The sequence below is a fragment of the Octopus bimaculoides genome, chromosome 6 (genome assembly GCF_001194135.2).
Source record: "Octopus bimaculoides isolate UCB-OBI-ISO-001 chromosome 6, ASM119413v2, whole genome shotgun sequence".
In the NCBI taxonomy this organism is placed as follows: domain Eukaryota; kingdom Metazoa; phylum Mollusca; class Cephalopoda; order Octopoda; family Octopodidae; genus Octopus; species Octopus bimaculoides.
Window position 1 is genome coordinate 40,749,122 of NC_068986.1, and position 13,372 is coordinate 40,762,493.

Sequence of the window (13,372 nt, forward strand, 5' to 3'; positions counted from 1 at the left end):
TCTCATTTAAAGTAAAATTCAGATTAAACCTCAAGTAAAGAAAGAGAGAAGTGGGTTGAAGTTGGAAAAATAAACTGCACACGAATAGATATCAACTTGCTCAGGATGCATCTATTGTAAGCAGTAGATGCAACCTATGCACACACACACACACACACACACACTTAATATATATATATATATATATATATATATATATCAGTGTCATTTAACATCTGCCTTCTATGCTGGCATAGGTTAGAGGGTTTAATAAGAGCTAGTCCGTTTTGGCATGGTTTTTACAGCTGGATGCCCTTCCTAACACCAACTCCCAGCAGAGTGGACAGAGTGGTTTTTATGAGACACAAGCACAGGTAAGGTAAGCTTTGGCATGGTTTCTCTGGCTGGATGCCCTTCCAAATGCCAACCACTTTACAGTGTGGACTGGATGCTTTTTGCTATCAATTTGTTGAGAGAATTATTGACCTTATCTTCAGTGAGTTTAGCAAGACCCACATACCTTCAAAGACAGCCCCCAAACTTTTAATGAACTGAAATTACATTGCTTATGAAAAAAAGCAATCAGCATTAATTTCAACTCTTGTCAAAAGGGACAAGGGAAGAAACTCCGAAGTTTAAATTTAATGCATAGAGATAGCTTCACGAATCAATCCTGCTTTAATTTCTAGTTTTCAGTCAAATCAGTATTGAATTTAAGATTATCGTTATGTGTGTGTGTGTTTATACTGACAATATTAAGTAGATGTGAGACAAAACATTAAGATATATGTGTGTATGGAAGATGGAAAGACTACAATATAACTAAACACTTGTGTGCATGTCTGATAATAACATGTATAGAATTGTATATGTATATAAGTGTTATACATTTGATCATGTCTGATAACGTATTATCACATGTTTTGCATATAATGTTTGCATATGCATTTTACAAGATAAAAATTTGATTCCTTATGCATGTGATTATAACAATGGATCATGTCTCATAATATCTTTATATATATATATATATATATATATTTATGGGAGCATATTTTAAGAAAAAATATGTCACAAACAGGTGCACCATTAAGGATATTGTTGTGTGTGCAATATATCTAATATTAGAAGATATCTGATATAGTAACTTTTTTTTTGCACTAATCATCAATACATTTAGTTGAAATTACATTTATTAAATATCTGTGTTCCTTAAGAAATCAAATTTCAATGGCTTTTAGATTTCTTTAGCAACATGACATTTGAAAATGACATTCTTGTCAGATCATTTGGGATATGGAAGGGAAAATGGATGGTCTGAACTTTAAGAATACCCTTTAAAATATCTAACAGATAGCATATTAACCTTAACCTCCTATAGAGAAATAATAGTGGAATAGCAATTTCCTTTTGACAACTAAATTTTCTTAAACTTTAAAATATCAAAGTATTGACTCCCACCTATGAAATTCTAATAAATAGGGAAATAAAATAACATGAGTGTGCTTTATAGCATGTTGCACGATAAAGAAAAAGTAAAAAATAAGAGCATAATAAAATCTTCAAAGAAGAGGTGGAATGTGACTATATGGTAAGAAGTTTGCTTCCCAACCACATAGTTTTTGGGTTCAGTCCCACTGCTTCACACCTTGGACAAGTGTCTTCTGTTATGGCCCTGACCGACCAAAACCTTGTGAGTGGATTTGGTAGATGGAAACTAAATCATATCATCACTATTGTCCATTTTCCATGCTAGTATGGGTTGGATGGTTTGACTGAGGTCTGGAAAGCCAGCAGCTGCACCAGGCTCCAATCTAATTTGGCAATGTTTCTACAGCTGGATGCCCTTCCTAATGCCAACCACTCAGAGTGTAGTAGGTGCTTTTTACATGCCACCAGCACAGGAGCCAGTCAAGTGGCCCTGTCATCGATCATGTTCAGATAATGTATTTTATGTGCCAATAGCATGGGACCCAGTCAGGGGGCACTGGCATCAGTCACGTTTGGATGATGCTTTTTACATGCCACCAGCACAGGAGCCAGTCAAGGGGTACTGGCTTTTTACATGTCACTGGCATGGGAGCCAGTCAGGCAGACCTGGGATTGACCATGTTCAGATATATATATATATATATATATATATATTACACACACACACACGCACATACATACATGCATGCATGGCCTCATGAATGCAAGGTAGTGGTTTCAATTCCTGGACTGTGTGGTGAGTTGTACTTGAGCAAAGCACTTCATCTCATGTTGCTCTGCAACCACTTTGACACCTAATGTGTGGTGCACCAGGCATCTGTTCAGGCAATGATGATTTGATGGAGAGAGTAAGCTAATGTACATTACAAACATTTGATCACTATAAACAAATCGTGCGTGTTGTTCAGCAAGAAATTGCAGAGCTGTCTTTCTCAGACCATGAGAGACTAGCATCATCATAATATATCTGTACGTGTGTGTGTGTGTGTGTGTGTGTGTAAGTAATTAAGTATTGGGTATGTTCCTAGTAGTTAACTCATAAAGCACATTCATTGCTTATGGCTACCTGACATCATACACAGTATTTACACAATTGTCACTGGATCTATCTCAGGAATTCTTCAGTATTTGTTGAGTAAATAACAAATCATAAAAATGGAAAATGAAATATATGAGAAACTTTATTGCTCACAATGAGCATTTTGATCCATCCTACAGTGATTCTTGTAGGTGGGATGCTGTACAACTGGTTGTGGTGCATCACTTGGTTCAGAAGTGACTTGTTGGATGATGTTATAAGGCAGTGTTTCTCAACCGGGGTCCATATAAGATTTTGTCATTAAAATTTATATGCAATAAATTGCTTATACTTCTACAATACGCAAAATATCTTAATTTTTCAATATATGATTTTTTTTTAAATCATCAAAATAGGGGTCAAAAGGGTTCATAGGCAAAAACTGGTTGAGAAACATTACTATAAGGGGTATCTTGTTAGAGAAACCCCGTTTTGCCTGGTTTTAATCCAGCAGGTTGTTTAGTGACTGTAAATTTAAGACAGTGAGTAGGAATGGCCAGGGACAGATTCCGTTGCAATGTTGCAGACTTTTATTCTTTTACTTGTTTCAGTCATTTGACTGTGGCCATGCTAGAGCACCACCTTTAGTTGAGCAAATCGACCTCAGGATTTACTCTTTGTGAGCCTAGTACTTATTCTATTGATCTCTTTTGGGATCTTGTTCAAAACGGGGGCACCAGTTTTCATTTGTTTTATGTAGTGTTTTTGGTACCGAAAGACTTTCAAACTTCGTATACTTATCTATTTTGAGTTATAGAACAGAAAAAAATTTTGTATTCGAATTTTTTTCATGTAAAAAATTGTCTTATTTTGATAATTTCAACCAATCACTGACAAGTATTCAGTTATTTACACTTACTCCTTTGGCACTTTAGGCGGTGTAAAGCGTATTTAATCTCCATTACTTCTGACATTTTGCAGAGGCAACACACGTGTGTTCGTTTTCCCTAACCCTAAACGACTTGCTCCTTCCCTCAAAAAACCATGCCTTGTGCCTATAATAGAAAGGTTTATTAGCTACTGCCAATATGCTTCAGCCGTTTTTTGACAAGGAAATAATAATTTTATCACTGCGAGAATCGTTTGTTTACGTAGTCAGCACTTACTGTTATTCGGCTGAATGGACGTCAGTCATTGGTTGAAATTACAGAAACACGACAACTTTAACATGAAATAACTTGCGATGTACGTTTTTTTGTTAAGACTAAGAGAAAAAGATGTTTTATATGACACATTCTACCAGTGTCCCAAGTTTCAAAGTGTTTCGATAAGAAAATACTGGTGCCCCCGTTTTGAACAAGATCCCTCTTTTGCCAGACCACTAAGTTATGGGGACATAAACATACCAGCATTGGTTGTCAAGCGATGTTTGGGGGACAAACAGACACACACACACATACATATACACACACACACACACACTGGACTTCTTTCAGTTTCCGTCTACCAAATTCACTCACAAGGCTTTGGTCAGCCTGAGGCTATAGTAGAAGACACTTGCCCAAGGTACCATGCAGTGGGACTGAACACGGAACCATGTGATTGGTAAGCAAGCTACTTTCCACACAGCCACACTTGCACCTATGTTTACATTTCTGTAGACAAGTAGTCTGCAATGTCAAATAGAGATACAAGCATACACACATGATGAGCTTCTTTCAGTTTCTGTTTGCCAAACCCATTCACAAGGCTTTGGTTGGACTAGTGCTATAGTAGAAGACACCTGTCCTATGTGCCATGCAGTGGCACTAAACATAAGTGGTTAATCTCACAACCCAAAATAAATGTGAAATATATTTCTCACCTGTTGAGTTAATGCAGTTTGGAAAAATTTTTCTCCATCTTCCATCTTGTTCGTTACTTCCCACCACAAAGGTGTCAATATGTTTCCAGGAGAAATTCTAAAAAAAAAAAAAATATATTAAAAATGTATTTTTCCAAGATTACAAGCCTCAGATGTTTATCATACAACAACCAACATTACCGTTGCAAAATGTACAAGAAAGAAACAATGGGGGCCTGAGGGTCATGTGGCCCCCATCAAGAAGTGCACCCTCCTAAATAATGTTATGCCCTTTTCTCTTGGGATTGTTTTCCCTTCTGACCTTCTGCCCTCCCTTCGAAAAATTCCTGGGACCAGCCCTGGAACTATTGATTGTGTGTGTATGTGTGTGTGTGTGTGTTTGTTTGCTAGTGTCTGTTTTTCCTTTAGTTTTTGTTTACTTATACTCATCAACAAATGAGCTAATGAGGTACTCTGTGTGGTTGTTCAATCTGCTAGAAATAACAACCAAATCTCCCTCATACTATGCTCTTTTTAATATTAAGGAAAGGGAAAATGCGTACTCCTCTCCATCATTACGATTAGAATCAATATTCTTGATTTTTTTCGACTATGAATTTAATTGTTTTTTTCTAAATGCTTCTGTCCATTACTTGATACAGGAAATTGGAAAATCCAAAATAAAACAGAAATTCTAACTTAAAAAATATAATGCAGAAAAGGGTTTCATATTTAGAAAAAATTTTACTCACGTATTCACTCGAACACCATGTTTAGCTTCACTGATAGCCATGCTCTTAGACATGCTTGAAACAGCACCCTGCCATCAAACCATAAATAATAGCCATGTTAAAGAATGATAATGGCTTTACATTTCACAAAACAAATCCTATGAAAATCTAGGACAATGGTTTCTAAACATTGTACTGCAATGCACAGGTGCTCTGTAAAGAGTATCTACATGCACCTCAGAATTTAAAAAAATTATTCAAATCTTTAGAAAGACACATATTAATGATTGAACATCCTTAAAACAGAGTTATTCATTAATATAATTAATAAAACAAGGTAGGCAAAATTTACGGAAAAATAAAGAAAATTATTAACAGTGCTGTTCCTACATTTTCTGCTTTGTTGTATTGTGGGAGTTCATTATGCCAATAATAAACACATGCACTGGTTGATTTCACTTTTATAATTATTATTAGTCAATTAGTTGACCATTTAACCAATTAAATGATTTATTGCTTGATTAATCTTTCAGTCAATCGATCAATCAATCACTCACTCAATCAGCTAGGTCTGAAACCTGGGTAGATGTGACCATCAATTGTGATAAAAGGACTGACAAAACTAACTAATTGATTGACCAAATAATTAATCAAATGATAAATTAGGCAACTGATTAAATGATTAATCAATTAATAAATAATAAAAGAGGTGAAATAGAATCGGTGCATTATTGGCATAATGGCCTTCTTGGTATATGACAAAATCTGTTTCAACATTTCAGTTGAATAATATCACAAGTCAAATACAAAAAAAAAAATTTTTTTTTCCCTAAATATATAAACAATATATAAACAATAAAAAATGTTTATTTTTCCCTAAATATATAAACAGTTGTTTCTATATTCTCTAAATGTTTTTAAAATTTTAACAGTATCTTTTTAAAATATATATTTTAAGCTGTTTGTATATTTTTCAATATCTTTCCAAGATTCTTACATTGTGCTGCAGTGCACTGGTGCCTTACAAGGGATAACTAGACATGCAATGAATTTTGAAATTATAATTCAAGTTTTTAGATAATCTATACTTATGCATGAACCTCTTGAAAAACCTGTTATTCATGATTTTTTAATACCAAAGTATAATAAATTAAGGTAATAAATTTTAACTTTAAAACAATTTTTCTTTTAAAGTTGCTATTCAAAATTTGGCATTAATTTCTTATTTTTATCTTCAGTGTGTTACAAAGTTGATAGGATTGAAAGTATGCAGATATAATAAAGATAAGAGTACGGAAACTGCTTGAAATATTGATATACTGAGTTCAGTCACAGGCCAAGGTGTACATACTACACACCAAATATATCAGTTGAAAATGAATGAAGTATGAAGTCATTAAATCCATAGTGTTTTATAAAACAGAGAACAGATGAAGTTATGTAAAGTTATTTTATCTGAAATTGTTGATAAATTTTGTATTGCTTATTTTAATGCAACACTAGAATAATACATTGTTGATCAAATAATCCAGTGGGGTTACTTGACCTGCTAAAAAGTGCAACTCAAACTCACGAATTACTTATGGAGATGGAGGGGCCATTACCACTTTGTGGTATCAAATATTTTGTCCAAAATATCCTCCATTCAAGAGTGAAAATTTGGCTGGTATTCCAAGTAGGTTGAATGACCAATATGAGAGGCTTGTTGTATTCTCAATATAAAAATGACCTAAAAATAAGCTGGTACATCATCATCATTTAACCTCTGTTGTTCATACTGACATGGATTGGATGGTTTGACCAGGACTGGGCAAGCTGAGGGGCTGCACCAGACTCCAGTCCAATTTGGCATGGTTTCAACAGCTGGATATCTTTCCGAACATCAACTACTCAGAGTGTAATGGGTGCTTTTATGTGCCACTGACATGGGCGCCAGTTGCATGACACCAGTATCTGCCACGACACTGACTTCACTTGTCTTGATGGGTCTTAAGCAAGACATATTGTCAAAGGTCTCAGTCACCAATCATTGACTCCGTGAGGCCCAAAGTTCGAAGATCATGCTTCACCACCTTGTCTCATGTCTTCCTGGATATACTTCTATTATAGGTTCCCTACACATATTTATTCACGGCTGAGCCAATGGGGGAGTTTCTATATAGTCACTCAAGCTGTTAGAAAGAGCATCTAAATCGCTCATATTCCACCCTGCTGTCTTTAGGAAAAGAATATATGACAATGTAATGTTAGACACCCTTAAAAAAAGAACAAAATGGTCATGGCTGGAATGACTTTTATCAGAAGTTTACTTGATCAGGATTGACAAGCATATCAAAAATGATTTAATAAATGCAGATACAACATCCATTTTCAGGAACCCTGGGTTCTAAAGATTTTGCAGTTTACAGACTTTACTGAACCAGGGGTAGTCACCTTGGTCAACACACTCAAATAACACTGTTTAACATAATTTTAATTTTTGACTTTGGTCAGTAAGTGTTATTTCCTATTTGCTTCTACTTAATAATCCTCGGCATCAATGTTTTGAAACTGACCTATTTTCCATTACATTTCAGGCAGATTCAGGAGTTGCTGAAGCAGAAATATTGTTAAGGCAAATATTCTGCTCAGTACTACAGATTTGCTTGTCAGTTGCTTGACCATAACCACTTGAGAATGTCCCTTAGTGGCTGACAATATGTACATCTCTGATTATGAGCAGGAATAGTTGGGGAGCATCATAGCAATGTGTTGAGAGGAGTTCTTTGGGATTTGAATAAATATTGTAAAAGCAAAGTTGGAAGGAAATGTTAGTAATTTTTTACACTTTTTAGGAGATAACAGCTGCTACCCAAGGGTAAAAATATTGTTACACAGTATAATTAAATGAAATATAGATACCTGTATAATGATACAAGTTCATTGATAGTGTACTTTGCAAGGTACTAATCTATGCAACAAGCCTGTAAACTAATCTGTTGGCTGTGAGAATTTGATGTTCCTGCTTGTAAATTGGTGTGGATTATTAGAGGTTCTGGATCAACAGTATCCAGAAAGTCAGTGTTGTATCTGTATCTAATTTTTGAAGAAAAATAAGAAAGAAGGTTTATGATACTACTTACTTTTGATGCTGTATAAGGAATAGAGTCTTTCTGGCCAATGTGAGCCACCATACTAGCAATATTAATAATATTACCTTTGGCAAGGCGTATGTGTGGAAGGGCATACTAGATGAAAAAGAAAAAGAAAAAAAAAATCATATATAACACTGAAAAACAAACATTTCTGCTCCTCAATCCTATTCTGTTTCTCAAGGCCAGCAATTTCAGGGGACGAGGTAAGTCAGTAACATCGACCACAGTACTCATCTGGTACTTCTTATATTGACTGAAAGGATGAAAGACAAAATTGACCTTAGGGGCATTTGAACTCAGAATGTAAAGACAGATGAAATGCTGCTAAGAATTTTGCCTGGTGGGCTTATGATACTTCCAGCCTGCTGCCTTGAATAGAAATATTCTTTTCTACTCTAGGTACAAGGCCCAAAATTTTAGAGGAGGGGGCCAGTCGATTAGATCGACCCCAGTATGCAACTGGTACTTAATTTATCAACCCCAAAAGGCTGAAAGGGCAAAGTCGACCTCGGCGGAATTTGAACTCAGAACGTAAAGACAGATGAAACACCGCTAGGCACTTCACCCGGCATGCTAATGTTACTGCCAACTCATCGCCTTCTTGAATAGAAATATTAAGGTGATTGTGTAGAATCTAAGTAACTCAGTTATGGTTTGTGTGAAACAGACCACTATAAAATATTCACAAGGGGGAATAAATTACTTTGTCATGAAGAAGAGATATACAACAATTCAAGTGGAGACTTTCATTGGAGGAATGAGTAAAACTATTAGTATTATGTTATATGGCTGTGTGGTCAAGTAGCTCAATTTGCAACCAAAGCGTTTTGAGTTAAGTCTCACTATGTGGTACCTGGTGGGTGAAAATGCCTTCTATGATAGCCTTGGGACAACCAATGTCCTGAATGAATTTTTTTGATGGGGAGTGGGTGGAAGCCCATCGTGTACATGTGCGTATGTGTTTATCCCCCACAGTCAGACAACTAGTGTTCATTTGTTTAAGTCCCTGTAATCTAACAGTTTGACAAAAGAGACTGATAGAATAACTACCAGACTTAAAAAATAAGTACTGGTGTTTTTTTTGTTTGTTTTTGTTTTTTGACAAAAACCCTTCAAGATGGTGCATGAGCATGGCTGCAGTTTAATGACTGAAACAAGATATACATCAGCATTTAACATCAGTTTTCCAAGCTGGTATGGGTTGGACAGTTTGACAGGAACTGGTATGTCAGAAGACTGCACCATATTCTAATGTCTGTTTTGGAATGGTTTCTATGACTGGATGCCTTTCCTAATGCCACCCAATTTGCAGAGTGTAGTGGGTTTTTTGTTTTTTTTTAACCTAGCACCATCAGCAATGAGGTCACCAAATAATTTACAAGGCAAGACACCTCAACTGAAGTGGTAGGTAGTATTGAGGGTGATGGCTTCATGCCAGGTGAGAGGGTTAGAGTATAAGTAAAAAGCTTGTTGGGAATGTGCAAAAGTTTTGGTATTATTCAAATTTAAGAATCAAATAAAATTGGCAAATCCTGGACTTAACTGAAATTACTGTGGAAAATATATGGACATTTTTCCTTGAACAGAGTAAAAGGAATCAAACAAAAATTGCTGGTATTTCTTTCAAAGACTTTCACGTGAACTCGAAACAGAAGTGGAACAGAATATTGTATGACATTTGGCTTGGCCCTCAAACATCTTATTCTTACTATTCTTATTTGGGCATAATATTTTAAAGGCACAGGAGGGGCTGTGTGGTAAGTAGCTTGCTTACCAACCACATGGTTCCGGGTTCATTCTCACTGCATGGCACTTTGGGCAAGTGTCTTCTACTATAGCCTTGGGCCGACCAAAGCCTTGTGAGTGGATTTGGTAGACGGAAATTGAAAGAAGACCATCGTATATATGTATATGTATATATATATATATATGTGTGTGTTTGTGTGTCTGTGTTTGTCCCCCCACCATCGCTTGACAACTGATGCTGGTGTGTTTACGTCCCCGTAACTTAGCGGTTCGGCAAAAGAGACTGATAGAATAAGTATTAGGCTTACAAAGAATTTGTCCTGGGGTCAATTTGTTCGACTAAAGGCGGTGCTCCAGCATGGCTGCAGTCAAATGACTGAAACAAGTAAAAGAGTATGTTTAGAAAATTGATCTTAATTTTTTTGACCTTTGTTCTAAATGACCTTTGAAATATGTGTGAACATCATATCGTTATTATTTTCCCCCTTTGTGCAAACCTCACCCATATCAGACGATATTACAAGAATGTTTGTGGAGAAGCATACATGTTTGTTACCATGTCCAAATCCTGTTTCTGTCAAAGTTTTTTTTTTTGTTTTTTAGTGGAAAATTCATAAATTGCAAACAAAGCACTTATTTGATAATTACTTAATTAGAATTGAACGACATTGCACAATAGCTGTAAATGTGCGTCATCATCATGCTTGGGAATATGTGCATTTTCTGCAAATCTAACTGCAACTCTCAGTCACTAGTACAAGTCTAGGTATTGACATTCCTTTGTTTACACTCCTGCATTGTCCTTTCTCATCCTCCACATGGAAAACAGGATGCAAATGTGTGTTGACCTTCATTGCATTGACATGTGTGATGGATCTACAATGAGCGTTGTATGAAAAAGGGAATGCCATTTGCATATAGTAGAAGATCTTTAACACAGAAAAATTAAGACATGATGGAAAGAAACGATAATAACAATTATAACTTAGAAGCAGCGCCACAGATGTACCAACACACACAAGATTGAAACATAGCCGACCACATGCACTTCTCATGAGGAATTCCGGAAGAAGCTTCGTGAGACCACTACTGAGACGCTTCCGAAAAAAGAAAACCATTGGAAAACGGTTTATAGTAGAGACTCCAGCCAAGAAGATCTGAAGGAATTGTAATTCCGAAATATCATCAGACTATAGATAACCAAATTACAACAGGTATATAGTCCATGTTTTGTTTTATAGTGCATTGTTGTGCCATTCTAAACTTTTTATTCTTTACAAACAATACACAATGCTTCAAGTGAACTACAATACTCTCCTAATTATAAGAGAATACAGAAATGAAGAAATGAGGAAAATCACCTTGCATGTGAGGAACACAGCAACAACATTTAACTGCATGAGATTAGTAAAGCCTTCAGCTGTAACAGTGTCAATGGGAAAATGTCCAGGATCTGGAAAAAATATTCATATGATAAGAATTATTTGGTATATCAGTACTACAGTGAAGAATATTTCAAGACATCACAACCATGGTGGCAACGAGAAGGTGTCAAGGGGGTCACCAAGGTGGTGGAAACTAGAAGGCATCAAAATGTCAAAACTGTATTAGCAAGATTTGATAATAATGACCAGATCAGTTTTGATCATAGATCTGCTTGAATTTAGATCCACTTCAGATTAAAAAGAAAAAAAAAAAAAGAAAAAAGCAAACAATTATTATATCCCTCTCTCTCATAAATCTGGGGATTTATGACTTTGGAAGTTATCAATATGCTGCTGTTGCTGTTTAGTTCCAAGCCAGCTTGGATCAAACAAATCAATAATTCAAATGCATTAAGGTATTTCAGCCCTGAATATCCAGAGTTTTTACTTTGGCACAGTGTATCTAGACCATAGTGGAGGCGCAATGGCACAATGGTTAGGGCAGCAGACTCGCGGTTTCGATTCCCAGACTGGGCGTTGTGAGTGTTTATTGAGCGAAAACACCTAAAGCTCCATGAGGCTCCAGCAGGGGATGGTGGCAAACCCTGCTGTACTCTTTCACCACAACTATCTGTCTCTCTTACTTCCTGTTTCTGTTGTGTTTGTAATTCAAAGGGCCGGCCTTGTCACACTGTGTCATGCTGAATATCCCCAAGAACTACGTTAAGGGTACACGTGTCTGTGGAGTGCTCAGCCACTTGCACATTAATTTCACGAGCAGGCTGTTCCATTGATCAGATCAACTGGAACCCTCGACGTTGTAAGCGATGGAGTGCCAACAATCTAGACCATATTATTGAATATAACCTTCCTTTATAAGATAGAATGTGATGTGATGACAAAAAATTATCTGCTCTTTCTAGTAAATCAATCGACCACATAAAAGCACCTTCACTGGTACGTAATACAAACACTATGGCGAACCTCCCCCATCACCAAAAAAAAACCCCAGTCTAGTACAGAAGTCAACTTACGGTAGCCAGCATTGTTGACTAAACAGTCAATGGTGCTGTACTTCTCAACCACCTTAGCAATCATGTTCTGGCAAAAGAGAAAAGATGAAGAATATTAAGTCATAATACAAATAACTATAGATCAAAAACAGAAATGAAAAGACAAAACTGTTTGGCAAGACTTAACAAGGACATCTAATTTAGATATGTAATAAAAATGCATTCATAGTCTCTAACAGCTGTTTCTAGAATACCCAAGTTATTGGAACATTGTGCCAAGCAAGGATTCCATAGGCCGAGTAAGGATTCAATCATCAGAGAGGGAGAAGTTAAACACATGTAACAGTGAAGGAATAATACTCAACTAGTGGGACCCATGAATATTTCACAGATTTAATGGTAAACCTATTGGGTTATTTCTGAAAACTCTATCCAAAAGACCTGTAGCATAGCCTGTTTTGTGTCTGTATCAAATGTCAGTCATTCATCTGCTAATCATTGAAAAGTGAAAGAAATTGGAATACAATGATTACTTAATGCATTTTATATACTTTATGTACAATTTTATAGACTTAATGCACAACACTCATAAAATAAATATTCAGTCTTATTTTTCCATTTTTGCCATAAACCAAAAAAATATTCTGTACACGATACAACCTTCAGTCAAATTGCATATAACTGCCATGTAAATAAGAGTGAATATTTCACAGAATTGCACTTATGCACATGTGTTAAGTGACAGGTGATATGAAAAAACTTGAGGGCAAGGACAAAGGGAAATGGATGTTACCAGTTCCAATGTTGGATAGAGATTTAAGGAAAAATAAATATACTACACTGCAGCGGGAGCAGGACACGCAGGTGAATGCTGAGTCAAGAGAGGCTAGCAGTGTGTGTGTGTGTGTGTGTGTGTGTGTGTGTGTGTGTGCATGTAAAGTCAAATAGATAAGATATGGAGAATAGCCGATATCAGATCTACAGGTTGGGTAG

The 13,372-nt window shown here is 36.1% G+C and overlaps 1 protein-coding gene across 2 annotated transcripts in view; it reads right to left on the reverse strand.

The window, feature by feature from the left end:
• The window catches only part of LOC106876895 (17-beta-hydroxysteroid dehydrogenase 14), a 33,640-nt gene that overhangs the window by 1,859 nt on the left and 18,409 nt on the right, over window positions 1-13,372 (reverse strand). For both annotated transcript variants that reach the window (XM_014925642.2, XM_014925643.2), the window contains 5 exons: window positions 12,401-12,467; window positions 11,304-11,395; window positions 8,185-8,289; window positions 5,084-5,151; window positions 4,353-4,449 (listed from right to left, as the gene is read on the reverse strand). In XM_014925642.2, coding sequence (XP_014781128.1) covers window positions 4,353-4,449; window positions 5,084-5,151; window positions 8,185-8,289; window positions 11,304-11,395; window positions 12,401-12,467 — 429 coding nt within the window. The remainder of the gene's footprint in view (window positions 1-4,352; window positions 4,450-5,083; window positions 5,152-8,184; window positions 8,290-11,303; window positions 11,396-12,400; window positions 12,468-13,372) is intronic.